Raw genomic sequence first — 16,579 nt, 5'->3', positions numbered from 1 at the left:
AGTCAACAGATGGAACTATGTGTTTCGAACTATGTCTGTTTCTGCGGAGGACTTGGCGCCGTTGGAGCGGGAGCTTCACTCCTCACTTCTACCGGAGCTCGTGGGACAACCGAGCGTGCCTCTGAAAGACATTGATATTCTAAAGCTCCCGACACGGGATGGTGGGATGGCCCTTCCGGACCTCACGACTCGACCACGGTTTGAGCACCAGGGCTCCAAGCAAGTGTCCGGACCTATGGTGAAGGAGGTTCTGGGCGATTTCGCTAAGGATAGCGATCCAATTTCTCTCGCTGGAGATGTGCCGGCTTCTGCAGATACTGCTGACCGTGGTGGAGCGTCTCCCACTCCCACGATGACGGCAACGGAGGTGCAGCCGCGGGAGGTCGCTGGCAACTCAAACCCTGGACCGGATGTGGCTGCTGATGTTGCTGGTGCTGGTACCCCCTTTCAGAGAATGATCGATGAAATGCGTCACAAAAAGCGTGTCGTCCACACCGAAAACCGGGAGCGCGCAAAGGCAGCCAGGAACAAAATAGTGGACACGAGCGATGAGATGACGAAGCAACAAATAGAAGAACACACGGAGAAAGGATCATCCTCATGGCTGAGCGTGCTGCCCCTGGCGGAGCATGGCTTTCGTCTCACCAAGCGTGACTTCCGGGATGCTCTGGCATTGAGATATGCATGGCCGCTAGCCAATACACCAGCAACCTGTGTGTGTGGTGAGCTGTTCTCAGTTGAGCATCAGCTATGTTGCGCCAGGGGCGGCTTCCCGACACTTCGTCATAACGAGATACGTGACCTGCTGGCGAGGGAATTGACTGAAGTCTGCACTGCCGTTTCGACAGAACCAGCGCTGCAACCTCTTTCTGGTGAGAGGTTTCCTCTTCGGTCAACGAACCGCCGAGAGGATGCGCGCCTGGACATAGCCGCTCGAGGGTTTTGGACCCGTGGGGAGGAAGCTTTTTTTGATGTAAGGGTATTTTGCCCAGATGCTCCTTCCTACGGGTCCAGAACCCTTCCTGCATTGTACCAGCAGCACGAGCGGCGTAAGTGGAACGAATATGGGCCAAGAGTCACAAATGTAGAAAGAGCCGCTTTCACACCTCTCGTGTTCTCTGTGCATGGTGGTTGTGGGAGGCTGTGCAATGTGTTCCTCAAGAGACTGTGCCAGATGCAGGCCGAGTCATCGGGATCTCACTATTCCCAGGTCATTGGTTTACTCCGCTGTCGGCTGTCTTTTGCTTTGCTGCGTGCTGCTGTGTTGTGCATACGTGGGGCTCGGTCACGGTACCACCATCCGGCGAGATGTTTTCATGATGTCTCGATTGCCGTGGCCGAGTCAGGTCTAGTTTGTTAAGTATCGTGCTGTGTCCTGACTGTGCATGCGGGATTGGTATGGCGCTTACCCTTTTGTTGCTGTTTTGTTGCTTTCATGCCTTTAAGCATGTAATTGTGTTCAATTGTTGTATTTCATGGAAAAACGATCTTTGCGTTGGATTCATCATCATCATCATCATCATCATCATCATCATCATGTGACCACGCCGCTTTTACGGGCAACAATATTATGAATATGAAACGCAAGGTATTGTAAGAGCAATTTTCTGAAAATAATGTTAAAACACGAAATAATTTATAGAAATGCATTATCACACCGTAGCCACTTTTATGGGCAAATTCCAATACATCATCATCATCATCATCATCATCATCATCATCATTGGAAACGGCCTCTTGTACGGGCTTGAAACGGTGATAACCGAGATTATGTTCATTATGTTCAAAAATCGTGATAGATATTCAGGTAAAAATATGACATTTAACAGTTGAATGATTAGTACCAAGTAGATATTCAAATGCTGATTATTTTACCAGATAGATATTGAATGACAGATGATGTTACTTTACCAAATAGTTATTTAAAAAATGTGATGTTATCCATAGTGATATTGTTGAGAGGCATAGCATAAAAATTCACCAAACGACACTGGGCCACAAAGGAATTCACCCGCCGTCTGTTATAAGACCCTCGGCAACCACGAAAGCACGTAATGGCCCACCTCAAGAGGCAAAACGACAGGCGGGTACGCAACATACCCATGACAACAGGATATTTGAAGTAATCATCATCATCATCATCATCATCATCATCATCATCATCACCATCATCCGCGTTGCCGAAAAAACAATACTTCCTCCGTTAACAAAAACTTCGTGATGGATTTTTGGAGGATTGGTTACACTGGTTACGCGTGCAAACTGCTATGAAAAGAGTTACGATTACTTCCTTTGCTTTCACTGGCATGCCATGAAAGCGACACAATGTTAGGAAGCCGACTGTTCACTACAAACCGAGCGGAATCGATGGTTGCGCTGTTGCCACACAGTTGATGACAGCCATGACGAGTGGAAGTGAAATTCTCCTTCTTCGAGAACATAATGAGTTGCTTGGCCTCTCTAGCTCTCAGTTTGAGAATGATCGAGAGCCATGGCAAGGAGCAAGAAGAGCATCAAGAGCATAGCTGCTCAAGTCGTCAAACGACCAGCTGCGACGAAGACACCAACAAAGAAACGCACAGGACGCCAGGATATCAAAACTCCGCAACGAAAGGATGTGGCTCTTCGTGCTGAGGAGATCACTCGTGGAGGTGCTTTGACAAAGGCAGCGTTCGCTTAGCTCAAGGAGGACTTTCCGGACCAGAACCTGAAATGGAACTTCGTTCGTAAGCAGCTACTGTTCTATCGAGAGCAAAAGCAACAGAAAGTGCCAACTACAGCCATGGAGTGGGGACGCAAACGAAAGCATTGCGGGCGTGAACCAATCAAGTTCACACCTGAAGTGGCACAAGCGCTAATCAAGATCAACAACGAGCACTGGGGTCAGCTCTCTTTCAAGCGTCTTGCTGGTAAACTAGGCGAGCAGGGAACTAAAGCATCGCCAGTAACAGTCCGCAAGTGGTGCAGAGAGTTGGGAATGGTTCGGAGGAGGCGATATATCAAGCCCAAACTATTTCTGACTCACCGCGTGAATCGACTGCAGTTTGTTCTGAGTCAGATCGACAAGCGCTCTGCGAAATTCACCAATCTCGAAGACATCGTTCATGGCGATGAGAAGTGGTTCCTACTGATGAAGGATGGCCAGGTGAGCCGTGTCTTCCCGGACAAAGATGGCAAGTATCAAGTCCCTGCAGCGCCGAAGCTCTATCACAAGTCAAGGACACCGAAAATCATGTTCCTTGCAGTGTGTGCCAAGCCTCGCAGTGAGTACGGCTTCGACGGGCGCATTGGCCTTTGGAGCTTCATGCTTGAACGCCTAGCGAGGCGCAGTGACATCCATACAGGAACTGTAATGGGCGAAACAATGATGCTGCAGGATGTGACCGTGGACGCGAAAGCCTACCGTGAGAAGCTCATCACAAAAGGTGGCGTGTTTGATGCGATGAGAACGCGCATGTGGTGGTTCCACAAGGATGCGAGATACCGTACGGAGGATGGTGTACGCGTTCCATGTGGGTCACTCGTGTCTGGCAAGTGGAAGTTCACCAAGACTGGTACACGCTGCCCAGAGGCCGGTGAAGTGCTGCACTATCAGCACGATTGAGCAAGACCACACACTGAGCGCGTGAACACGCAGCTGTTTCGATCCCACGGCGCAATGAAAGGGTTGCGGATTCAAGTTCTTGTTCAGCCGGCACAAAGCCCTGATTTGAATGTCGACGACCTCGCATTCTTCAGGAGTCTGCAGACCGACGTGAGTCTCGTAGCCAAGGAAAATCGGCGGGACTTGCTAGCCGCTGTCACTCAGTGCTGGGAGGATTATCCGGCCGATAAAATGGAATCGGTTTGGCTCTGCCTGTACGCCTCATCTCCGTATGTAAGCGTACGTCGTCTGCTGCATAAAAGCGGCTGCGCATTTCTGTTTTGATGAAGATTAGATTAGATTAGATCAGATTGGATAGCAATGAAAGCTAACTCGAAGAAGAAGGATTCAACCTCTAGGTGAGCACCGGAGAGAAAGTTATTTATTTTGCCGCTTCTTCTTTCATTAACAATTATATCTCAGGTGTGTACCTGAAAGTAGAATAAAAGTAATTCTTGTTGATTTCACCGCGCCTACCACTCGGCTACCCATTACATTGGTGGCAGCGGTGGGATTCGAACCCACGCCTCCGGAGTTACGTCGCGCAAAGCGATGCTATCCAATCTGATCTAATCTAATCTAATCTTCATCAAAACAGAAATGCGCAGCCGCTTTTATGCAGCAGACGACGTACGCTTACATACGGAGATACACTAAATATACATCAGGCAAGCTCCGTATTAGTTCCGTACTGCTTCCGTATTGGTCGGGCAGGGATACTACACCCTCCCTTCCTACAGATAGTCACGCCCTCGTGATTCTCAAAAATTAGTGAAGAGTTATGAACAACAGCGTCACCCGGAAGATGGCAAATTATATCGGAAATGATAACGTTTAGAGTAGACAGAAGAAATGAACTGATAACAAATCATAAAGTAGAAGCACATCAGGTTCACACGATCTCACGGGGTCAAAAGGGGAAAGAACTGTCCTCCAAATAGGACCTGAAAAACTACAGCACTCTTGCTGCACAACGCTGGCACAACCCGCCAGGAACATCGCAGTTCAAAACCGAACTGAACACACTATAACTATAAGGGGCGTTGTCACACACATTGTCCCACGTTAGCTGGGTAAGCCGTGGCTCACCATGATCAGACGCCTACCAAACTAAACTGGATTCACACACTCGCATAAAGGAAGACTGAAAAGAACAGGGAGACTGAAGGAAGACAGGAAAGAAAATGCCATACCTGGAATCAGCGTTAGTAACCACGGCAGCGGCTGGAGCTATGGCGGAGGGCGAGCCAGGTTTTTTTCTTCATCTTGGTTGAGCCGGTCACTCAGAGCGGCTAGCTCGGCGTCAGACAAATGACCTCCCTCCTCGTCTTGAATCATGGTCTTCACATTGTCGATAGCATCGAGTAAAGAGTGATGGTCGAGCCAGGAAGATTGTTGACGAAAATCTGCATCCCACCACGGAGGCGAAGTACCAAGTGAATAGTGGACTCCTGCTGAACGTTGTAGTCACTCAGGGTTCGGCCGTCTGCCAACTGCGTGCCGGCGAAAATCAAACGCTGCAGCCTGCATGTCGTCGTTCTCATCAGCTTCGCCATCACCACCGGTAGTATACATGTAGGTAGCGGGTCGCTTGGAATCGCCATCGGAGTCTCCAATGGATGCCGTGCGGAAAGAATGATGATCCACGTTAGCACCCTGACTGTGCTGCAGGCTAATAAGCATGGCCAGGCCCAGGAAAGCATGAAACACGATTCTCATCTTGATTCGTCGCACGGAGCTGCAGCGGGTTGAGCTATGGGGGTCTGGGGTCGAATCACGTTGTTTTATTTTACAAAAACACACCGCTGCCACCAATGTAATGGGTAGCCGAGTGGTAGGCGCGGTGAAATCAACAAGAATTACTTTTATTCTACTTTCAGGTACACACCTGAGATATAATTGTTAATGAAAGAAGAAGCGGCAAAATAAATAACTTTCTCTCCGGTGCTCACCTAGAGGTTGAAATCCTTCTTCTTCGAGTTAGCTTTCATTGCTATCCAATCTGATCTAATCTAATCTAATCTTCATCAAAACAGAAATGCGCAGCCGCTTTTATGCAGCAGACGATGTACGCTTACATACGGAGATACACTAAATATACATCAGGCAAGCTCCGTATTAGTTCCGTACTGCTTCCGTATTGGTCGGGCAGGGATACTACACAAGAAACCACCTAAAGGGCAAGGAAAATACATGTAAGAAGAAAAAGGCAATGGAAAAAAGATGATTCGAATCATCTTTTTTCGATTGCCTTTTTCTCCTTAGATGTATTTTTCCTTACCCTTTAGGTGGTTTCTTCCATCGTCTCCATCGCTTAAATTGTTAATAAAGTAATCCAAATGTCGCTTCAGCTCGTCCTACTTATTGCCATATTAAAATTATTGTCTCCTCGTCGAATTTTTAAGTAAAATAAAAATAAAAATAAAACGGCATTATGCATTAGTCACCGCTTTAGGAGCTGCATCTGCGCCTTGTATATATTTTTTGTATTTACATCATTATCTCATGGCACATCATGATGACGGCCAGTAAAACTGAGACAAGGGAGAAAGCCAACCACAGCAGTAAAACAGATAAAAGAATAAAAATAGGAGGCCTTGATCCTTGAAGGGTGGTGGCGTTCCTACTGATGCGGAAAACTCGGCCTCTATAGAGAAGCCGAGTCTGACGCGAAACGTGATTTTTTTATTTTTTTATGCAGCTGTGTAAGTAGTAGACGCACAGTGTGATTGCCAGGCATCTCTGTCAGATGCAAATGGCAATTCTCATGCAGAGACATACCAGACCGTATTCGTCTAAATTTTGAAAAATTCAGACAACAGAAAAATTGTCGTTCACCAATCACCATACCTACCATGTGATTGCCGCATGGTTTTCAGCCATCCGGCAGGATTCGCAAATTTCCCAAAATCGATGCCTTTATATCCTGTCGAATAATCTTTGATAAAACTGGCAGTTTAACGTGTAAACTAGTGTTTGGAAAGGCGACATTCAGTCTGCTTTAAAGGCGACATTCAGACTGCTTTGACCAATACACATACAGGACAATATGATTAAAAAAGTCATTATCCTAAGGTGCCTAGGATTTCAATTAAATTTATAACTACGTTGGAATCCTAGTCAACGAGACGAAATTCATTTCCGTCCCCATGCCTTTAGAGGTTTCTAGTGGCATTAGTGGCTTCGCTTTACTGTCAAACCTATTTACCACGACCACCAATGGACTGATGATAATTATTATTCCCGAAATTCGGGGTTCTTGCCATCCAAATTGTCTACCCAGTGAATAAAGCGTGATTTATCTCTTAGAAACAAGGAAGAACACACTGGAATGAGTTATGGATTTCGTGCTTAGTTATAGCACTTCCCGGCTGCTTATTATCTTGTAGCAGTAGTAGACAATTGCTCAAAACTCGTACTCGTGTGTCCTTTCATATTTTTAGATCTACTTTTCCAACTTTCCCTCAAACCAACGAGCATACCGTACTCCCACGACTAGAGCCAGCCCTCTCTTGAACAGTGCTCAATCTCAGATAGTACCCCAGTCTCTGAGAGCCAGTGAAAAGTCAAGCCCTCTCTCGAAAAGTGCCTCCCCCCTCCCCCCACACCCCACCCGAGCTTCTAACCAAATGCATGGGAAAGTTTGGTGTTCTTTTACTAATGTTCTTGCGTATGACATTGCACTGGTGGGTTTCAGGATCAAAATTCCAGTTCTTGCTGCCGTTTGTGTTAAATCATACTAGTTTACAGTAAACTGTAGGCTCTGCTTTGCTTTGTTTTATGCTGGATGATGCAACTGTACCGACATAGAACAAATAGTGCCCTCTCGTGAATATTGCTCTCTCTTGACTAGTGACCCTTGTTTGGTGGACATTGGTAAAAAAGTGCCCCAGGCGGACTAATCTCGCGAGTAGGGTAATCCAAAAAGGATCAATATTGTAGTTCTTCTTAAAGGGGCGCGCGTGTTGGCAGTATCCTTACAAATGATGTTTTACTTTATCTACTTTTCTTATTTTTGCTGCACGCTGAAGGTGTCCCGTTTGCCAGCCTGCTGCTCCTTCATTCTCTATTGCTAACTGACTGCAATGGTAAGAGATATCTTATTACTTCAGAGTATTAGGGGGCGTTTATTGTCTTCATCAACTGTTCGAACAAATTTTTAAAAGAGATTAGTTGAAGTTTCCCATTAGAAAGGTTTCTATCAATTTTGAAGATTTTCAGTGGAATTGTCATGGCGATGATGACGTCCGATCAGATTGACCATCTCCACGCACTACGTGACGTAGCTAGTCCAAAGTCTTCGGAACTAATCCACCTCTCCCATCGGACGAGGTTGCGGAGTTTCAAGGAGTTTCGAGGAGCTTCGTTTTTCTGAAGAGGCCAATAACGCCAACTCTTCAGAAAGACGAAACTCCTCGAAAAGTCAAAGAGTAACAATTCCAACGCGCCCTTAGTGTATTCAACTAGATCTGGCAGTGTCATTTCATGTGTTTGGAGTATCACTGGCGTTTTCTTCTCTGTGGTGTTTGCATGCTAGCATATGCAATGGCAAGTTTGCAGTGCAATACTATTGCTAAATTATTGGCATGTTTGTGTGTGCTGCTTTGAGTTAGGTTTTTTTTTTACTCTTTTTTGTTCCTATGTAGGTCAGGCCGTCGCTCTAACTGCTGGTGATACGGGACAAACATATCCATTCAACGTGACATTTGGTGATGGACAACCTACAGCCAATGTTACCAATGTTACCTTATACTTACCACACTGCTTTGTGTACAATGGATCAGGACCATGGATTCGACTAGAGAAGACTGATGGTAGTCTACTGTTGGCAGAGTTACGTAACTTCTCAGGATCTGCTTCTTTAAGTGTGGACAACGCAGCACATCCTATACTGACCACATCATACACTGGACTGTACCATTGCAGAACAGTGGATCACAACTCACCTCAAACATATCAACTCAACATTGTAGGTAAGTGCAAAAATGCAAATGGATCCCTTTTATGAGGAGAAATGAAGACCAAGGAACTACATGTACAAGTTACGCTGCCAGCTTTGCACGTTTAGCTTAGCAAAGTTACATGTTGTAGTAAACTTTGCACACCGATATGCAACATGCATATCAAAATGACTCTCTTTGCTGATTGAATACCACTGAAGTGATAGCGATCTACTAAGGCCGCGGTCACACATGTAACGTTTGCACCGCTTTTGCGGAGGCGAAAACCGTAACTACCAGAGACGCTTTGCGGAACACACGATGCAGCGGTCAAACATACATGTACTGTTCTGTGTGCTTTGGCGGAGGGGATACAAATGCAGCACGTACACATAATATAAAATTAATTTAGATGTTCTTGTCCGAGTTGAAGCGACCTTCACTTGCAGAGCTATCGTGCATCGCTGACAAGCTGCTGGCTTTCTCCTCTCAAGTACACTCGTTGCCTCGGGGCACATTCACTGCGCCCGAGTACAGTACAGGTGTATTTGAATATTAGTTTAGTTTACATCGATATCAAATTCAAATAGTTGTATAGCAGGGTGTCGTTGCCTCCTCCATGATCCATTGTCGACCCCTGTGCGCATGGGACCAAGTGAACACTGCGGTACAGTGTGTTGTAGCGAAAATTAAGCTATTGCGGATTATGTTATAGTGAGAAATTTTTTTACAGAAGTATTGCGGTTTCGGTGGGGACATTTGTGTTTTATACGTCATATTGAGGTATATTTTATCATGAGGGTCGATAGCGAGGTCTGATGTGTAGTAATATACAAGCTGTCTGGATGAGTGTGGGGGGGGGGGGCACGGCTGTTCACGCGCAGGCACTTATAAATATGGCGTCGTTCGGTGCGATTTATGTAACATTGTGCGAATAGTACAGATACGCGATGAGTTTGCGTTTTTGGAAGAAACTCATGTCGATCCTCGTGTGGTTCCACGATTTGGGACGCGAAACCAAGAGAAAGGTTTTGAAAGCAATCGAGCGAGATACTCGACATTTCGGCAATTTGAGAGAGAAAGAGGGTGGAAAGGTGACCTGGCCTGCCCAGTTAGCTGCCTTTCCGCTTCAAACTCGCTCAAGCTAATCCTGGCAGTCTGGAGATTGATCTCGCAAGTGATTGTCAGCCTCTGCATGGCCTGCTCGGGTGTACAAAAATCAAGTTAGACATTTCGTAATCGTTCAACGCACAATAGGGAAGATATCACAATTTTAAGCTCTCCTGGCGGGCTGCTGTCTTCTTCTACAATATCCCACATGCTGACTAAGCAATTCACAGCAGGAAGCAGCCTTCTACACTCAACAGCAACTAAAGGGACACACCATTTGTCTTCCAAATCAAGAGAAAGCAGGCTCCTGACTCATCGCGCATATTTAGAAGTCCACGCGCGTATTCTAACGACACTTGGGGAAGACAACCAGAGGATAGTCCTCTACCTGGGAAAATATCAATTTAAGCTGGGAAAAAAAATCGGGAAGGGCTTCTCGGAGACGAGTTTGTCAGCGACGACACAAGGAGTATTCCAGAACGAAGCCAAAGTCGCACGACACAGAACAAATGTTTCTTGAAGGAACGGCAGTCATGTGAGGTACGAGGGGAAAGCTTGAAACAGGACGCAGATGATCAGCGTGTTCCCTGGGCTGTCCGGGCTGACTAGTCTCCAAAATCCAAGGGAAACCATGGCGTTCTCGTGTTCTGACGATTTGAAAATTCAAATATTCTTGCGGCCATATTGTTAACCCTTTATGTACCAGCCATCTAATGTATGTAAAGGGCTATCGCAGCCAAAGAAGCAACCATGGTATCAAATCTAGACAACTTTTGTATATGCAAGTTGTGTTTTCCTGACTCCATATGTATCACTGCACCCAGGTAAGCATGGATATTGGTACAGCATGCAGTAGTATATGAAGGCCATAGGTGGAATACCAATGATACGTGCCAATTGTGCATATTTCTGACCAACCAGGGTATCACAAACAAATAGACTGAGAATTAGTTTGTGCTCGTGTACTGGGAACATAGGGACAAAACAACCTCATAAGCGTTGTCTCAGTGCATGAAGAGTAACAACATACCAGGGAAATGGTCATATTTTCACACATTTGAGGTAAAACAATTGGTTCAAAATTGCAAATTTTGAATTCTTGTCTCAGATTCGAAATCTATATTTTTCTTCATCTACTCACATCCAGCGTCATGTAAGTGAAAGAGAAGACAAGAAGCAGTCGCTGGCTGGTGAATTACGCCTGCCTTGACGATTTTAGGCCATCGCTGCCCTCCCTCTCGCTCCTGATTTGAGAGCGAATACTGCGATGGGATCAGCGATACAAATTTTCAATTTCGAGTCGCATTCCGCGATGATATCGCCACAGCCAATCTCTCCAATCGTCCACCACGTCTAGAAGACGTCGACATGACCTAGAACAAGCTACATCTTCGCTACAAGCAGAGAAACTGAGCGAGAACACGATCGAAACAGCGACAATTGTTTGCGCTGAAAAGCATACTTTTGAACGCGTTCGTTCTCCATACTTTCAAATGGCAACCTACCCATATCATACATCAAAATTTTCAGTGGGATCTCAGCTGTCAAGCGCAAAAAACCGCGGGTCGATCGGAGCTACGGCGGCGGGGAACGGCGCGCTTGATTGGAGTGCAGCGAACCGTACCATATGGTACGGTTCGAGATGGGGCTGGTACACAAAGGGTTAAGTGGCGTGAAACCGCACAAAAAAAAACAGCCGGGGGGGGGGGCAACTCCCTTCCAATACGCATGTTGTTGTTTACCATTGCAAGCCAGAGGTTTGTGCAGAAATCTGACGAGGGGCCCTGCCCCCAAGTGTTTTTTTTTTAAATTTCTGCTCATGGCTGCATATCCTCGCTTCCATTCAATGCACATACCGACATTTGTGCATTCTTCCATCACTACAGTCGTGGGGATTTGGTACAAAAGGTGTACTTCGAAGTACGTAGCCAATGAAAATCTACATATTTTTGCGAATCAACCTTTTTTCAACATCACGAAACAACTAACAAATTCACAAGAAAACAGTACGCCCACCGGCGCGCTGATTTTGGTCTGAGAATTTTCTATTACAGTACCGTGAAAATGTACGAGGAGCACTGAAAAATCAGCTACAGACGTACCTTGTTGCACCCTACTACTTTATCAAGGCATGAAAGTCGATTGTCCACTTTCAAACTGGGAACAAGACATACTAGTCAGGGGCGTCACCGGACCCCTTCACAGGGGGGGGGGGGGTGCACAGGAATTTTGCACAGGAAAAATTTTGCACAGGAAATTTGCCCGGCCATGATGTCATGGCATCGATAACAAACTCGAAAGCATAATTAATAGCTTTGGATCATATAATAATATAATAATAGCATTACTTAGGAAATTAGAGGCCACATGCCACCTACTGCTCTTTTCTCTCCGAAACTCAACACTTGCAAGCCAGATATGAAAGGAAGAAGAAGCCTCTAATTTCCTACAACTTTGAAATTCTCCATGAAGTCCAAATTTGAAATTGCAATTTGTATTTGCTCGCAGTGGACATAGTTTGATGCGCTCCCCATGATATCAAGCGAATGGCCGAGGGCCCTCTTGATTGGTGTGAGTTGCCAGTATGTTGCAAGCCAGATGTGGATCGATCGAAGAAGGATAGATTTACCATCACTGTGGATAAGAGTTATAATGTAGCTCAGTTGGTTAGAGCATTGCTCGTGAATAGCAAGGTCCCTGGTTCGACTCCCTGTGGTGTGACTGATGATTTTCTTTCTTTCTTTCATATCTGACTTGCAAGTGTTGAGTTTCGGAGAGAAAAGAGCAGTACGTGGCATGTGGCCTCTAATTTCCTAAAACTTTGAAACTCTCCATGAAGTCAAAATTTGAAATTGCAATAGATGTTGGGTTAGCTTTTGGGCTAACCCTAGTTAGCGATAAGACCGATGCGCTGCTCTCTATCACATGCTAGCTGCGACTGACCTAGCTTTACACGTGCACTCAACTGCTGCGCATGCGTGCCCAAATCGCCTTGGGTAGCTCTTGCTGCGCTGACTTTGGCTTGCGCTTTCCTTTGCAGTGTCACTGAGCAGCAACCGGAATTTGTTTGAGGAGAATAGAATTAATTATTCAGACTCCTTGTAGCCTCCTCGCAGCCGTTTACTGCACGACAAACATGTTGTCTACCTCTGAAGCACGTAGTATGAACGTGTCGGACTTGCGGGCCGAGCTGGAAGGCCGTGGGCTGAATTCGAGCGGAACAAAGCCCCAGCCTCTTGCCCGTTTGCTGCTCAGTATCCAGGACACGTCGAGCTCGGCGGCACGGGAACCTCGATCCCCGTCGGCCACGCCATCCCTGCGGCAGGAGCAGGAGCAGGAGCAAGAGCAGGATCTGGAGAGTGTTGCAGCAGCTTCTCCGACTCCAAAGATCCCGGACCGGAGCAGGAATGACGATTTGCGCCAGTTTGTGCGGCAGGAAGTACATTCCGCCATCACCGTTGCCTTGTCGGAGGCGATCGCTCCAATGCTGGCCACCGGCACCATCACTGCCCCTGGATCTGCTGGAACTCAGCCTTCGGCGGAGTCTTCCAACGCTGGTAATCTCTCCGTTCCCCAGACTATACGAGAGAAAATATTGAAGGGTGACTTTGTAGATTTCACCCAGCTGCTGCCCGATACTATCGCCACCTCGTATCCTGCCCCATGCCAGCTTCAGCTGCAGTTCAGCAGTGGCGGCCAGTCTCTGGAGGTGGTGGAAGGTGGAGCTGCCCAGCCCGTTCGTCGACGTGTCCACGACTTGCCGACATGGCTAGAGGCATGGACTCTCTTCATGAACGTCGTGTGTTCTGCCAACCCGTCCCGCCTGCAGGAGATGCTCTCATACCAAGCCACCATTGTTGCAGCCAACAGGCAATACTATCCGGAGGCTTGGCTGTCGTACGACACCCAGTTTCGCTCTGCCATTTCTGCTCAGCCAGGCAAGCGCTTTGACGTCATCGACATCAATCTGTGGCAAATGTCCGTGACTAGCCGATCAAGGCCCACATATGAGTCCTGCCGCCTCGTCCATCCCGGAGGCGGCCAGTGTCCCTTTCGTCCGCAACGTAACAACCAGCAAGCCTTCAATGGAGTCCGTACGGTGTCTAATGGCCAACCGATCTGTCGGAACTTCAATGCTGGGCGTTGCAGTCTCAGCACGTGCAAGTACGCCCATGTCTGCAACCGCTGCGGGTCCAAGGACCACAACGGGTCTAAGTGCGGTAGGCGCCAGTAACTCTGCTGCTTTGGCTGCAGTTCTACTGATTTCACAAGCGCATGTCCTGCTGTCCACACACCCCTCTCTGTTTCTCGCTTCGAATCACTGCTCCGTAACCACCCTGACAGTTCATTGGCTTCGTATGTTATTAATGGCCTCCGCTGCGGCTTTAACATTGGCTTTACCGGCAACCGCATAACTAACCAGCACTCGTCCAACCTCTCATCAGCATTCCAGCACTCTGCATTTGTGTCTGCACAGCTCACCGGTTCCTGCAACGCCGGCTACACGGCTGGCCCATTTGACACGCCCCCATTCCCATTTATATACTGCTCTGGCATTGGCGCCGTTCCGAAAAAGAATGGCAAGCTACGCTTGATACACCACCTGTCCAGCCCTGCCGGCTCCAGCGTTAACAACGGGATCCCTGCCGAGCCTTTCTCTTTGCAGTACATCAGCATTGATGAAGCCATTAACATCATTATGTCCTCCCCGTCTCCTGTCTATCTCTCTAAACTCGATGTGAAGAGCGCTTTCCGTCAAATACCTGTCCGCCCACAGGATTGGCATCTCCTCGGCATCCTGTGGCAAGGGGAAGTACTACTACGACCGTGTCTTGCCATTTGGGCTCCGCTCTAGCCCGGCGGTTTTTGATGCCGTGGCAGCCACCATCGAATGGATAATGCACCACGAATTCTCCATCCTTAATTTGCTGCATTTCCTGGACGACTACTTGTGCGCAAGCGTGGGCCAGGCAGTGGCGAATCGGCAGCTGGCCATTCTTCTCCGTGCATTCTCATACCTCGGAGTCCCGCTCGCGCCTGCGAAGGTGGAAGGCCCGTCTCGAACCCTGACATTCCTGGGCATTATCCTGGATTGTGAGAAGATGGAAGCCCGGCTCCCGGACGACAAATTGGCTGACATCAAGCGCCTGTTGACTGCAGCGGGCATCAACCCCACCCTGTCTCAGCGCGAACTCGAATCTCTTCTGGGGAAACTCTCCTTCGCTGCAAGAGTCATCGTACCCGGCCGGACGTTTATGCGGCGTCTGTGGTCTATTTGGAGTCGCTACCAGCAGCCTCACTACCGCATCAGTCTGACTACCGAGTGCCAGGAAGATATCCAATGGTGGCTACGGCTCCTGGAACAATGGAACGGAAAGTCATTCTTCCTGTTCCCAGATTGGACACCATCTCCAGACTTGGAGCTGTTCACTGATGCCAGTGGCACCCTGGGCTGGGGCGCATTCAACAGCGGCCGCTGGCTTCAAGGGACCTGGTCTCCTGAGCAACTCGCTCACAGCATTGAGTGGAAGCAGCTCTACGCGTTGGTCACAGCGTGCTGCACATGGGGCAAGGAATGGCGCCAGCTTCGTATCACAATGCACTGTGACAACAAAGCTGTGGTAGATTGCATCCGCTCCGGCACATCCAAGTCACCGCCAGTGATGACCCTGATCAGGGAGCTGTTCTTTGTGTGCGCCCGCTTCAATTTCACCGTCACTGCTGCTCACATTGCTGGCCAGTCTAACTGCATTGCCGATTCGCTGTCTCGTTTCCGCATGGAGGAATTCCGGCGTCTCGCCCCAGCTGCTCAAGCACAACCAGAAGGAGCAGTGCTGCCATTCCAGTCGATGTTATAGCCTTGACATACAGGTACCGATTGTCATTGCTAAATTGCAGTATTGAGAACCTGCGTTGGATTTCATCCATCTGCATGCCTACCTTTATCCATCTCGGGCCTTGATCACTTGTTCTTAGCTCTCGTGCATTGGTGGTGAACGCTTGCTGGGGTGCTGTGTGCTGGTTTTCTGGGAACAGCTTCCTTCAACTGGTTGCTTTGCTGCTACTATCTCTGCTTAAAATTGCATACTATTGGTCGGCTGTTTGCGACGCCAATCAGTAGTCATTGCACCCGGTCGCGGGTACTATTGCCGCTCAAGCATGAGCGATTGCTTTGGCCGTTTGCAACGCCAATTGCTTCACCCTGGTTGGCTGTTTGCAACGTCGATCAGGGGGAACTTTGCACCCGGTCGCGGGTACTGCTGCGGCTCAGTCGTGAGCGATCACTTTGGCTGTTTGCAACGCCAATCGCTTCACCAGTTGATCGAAACGAGCACACTGGTGTACCCCAATCACCCTTGTGCGGTGTTGTGAGAATACGTGGGTATGCATGCAGCTTTGCTCTGTGACTTTCCATTGCATGTGGTCACTTGGCTCTCCCATTTCCTATACACTGCTCGGATGCATTCGTGTGCAAGCGCTAACATTACTTTATAATAATAATAATAGCATTGCTTAACACATCATGTCCTACGTACAGAGTACGACACTATTCTTCGGGGTGTCTTGCCGAAAAATAGCTTGAGCAGTTCATGGCGGTCGACTGCAGCGCCAGTGCATAATCATAAATGGATGACAGTGTAAAGTAGGGCAATCCATACCGAAGCATAACAGCATTGCTTTAGTCAAAGGATGACACAATTCTTCGGGGAGTCTTGCGGAAAAATAGCTTGAGTACTTCACGGCGGTCGATTGCTAGGGCATGATGGGTGTGAAGAAGGGCTAGCCCCTTTAGCCTCGCTGCACCCATGGTGCTGCGCATATACGTCTTCAGACGTCGCAGGATACTGATGCTGCGTTCACAGGAGCAGGTCTTCACAGGCAGAGA

The 16,579-nt window shown here is 47.9% G+C and overlaps 1 protein-coding gene across 1 annotated transcript in view; it reads left to right on the top strand.

Annotated features, from left to right (window-relative positions):
- Positions 1-16,579, top strand: part of LOC135812962 (uncharacterized) — a 46,273-nt gene that overhangs the window by 18,330 nt on the left and 11,364 nt on the right. The window contains exons 2-3 of the mRNA XM_065326180.1: positions 7,675-7,731; positions 8,290-8,616. Coding sequence (XP_065182252.1) covers positions 7,675-7,731; positions 8,290-8,616 — 384 coding nt within the window. The remainder of the gene's footprint in view (positions 1-7,674; positions 7,732-8,289; positions 8,617-16,579) is intronic.

The sequence above is a fragment of the Sycon ciliatum genome, chromosome 3 (genome assembly GCF_964019385.1).
Source record: "Sycon ciliatum chromosome 3, ocSycCili1.1, whole genome shotgun sequence".
Classification (NCBI taxonomy): domain Eukaryota; kingdom Metazoa; phylum Porifera; class Calcarea; order Leucosolenida; family Sycettidae; genus Sycon; species Sycon ciliatum.
Note: the sequence above shows the minus strand (reverse complement) of the source record. Positions and strands in the feature narration are given on the sequence as shown.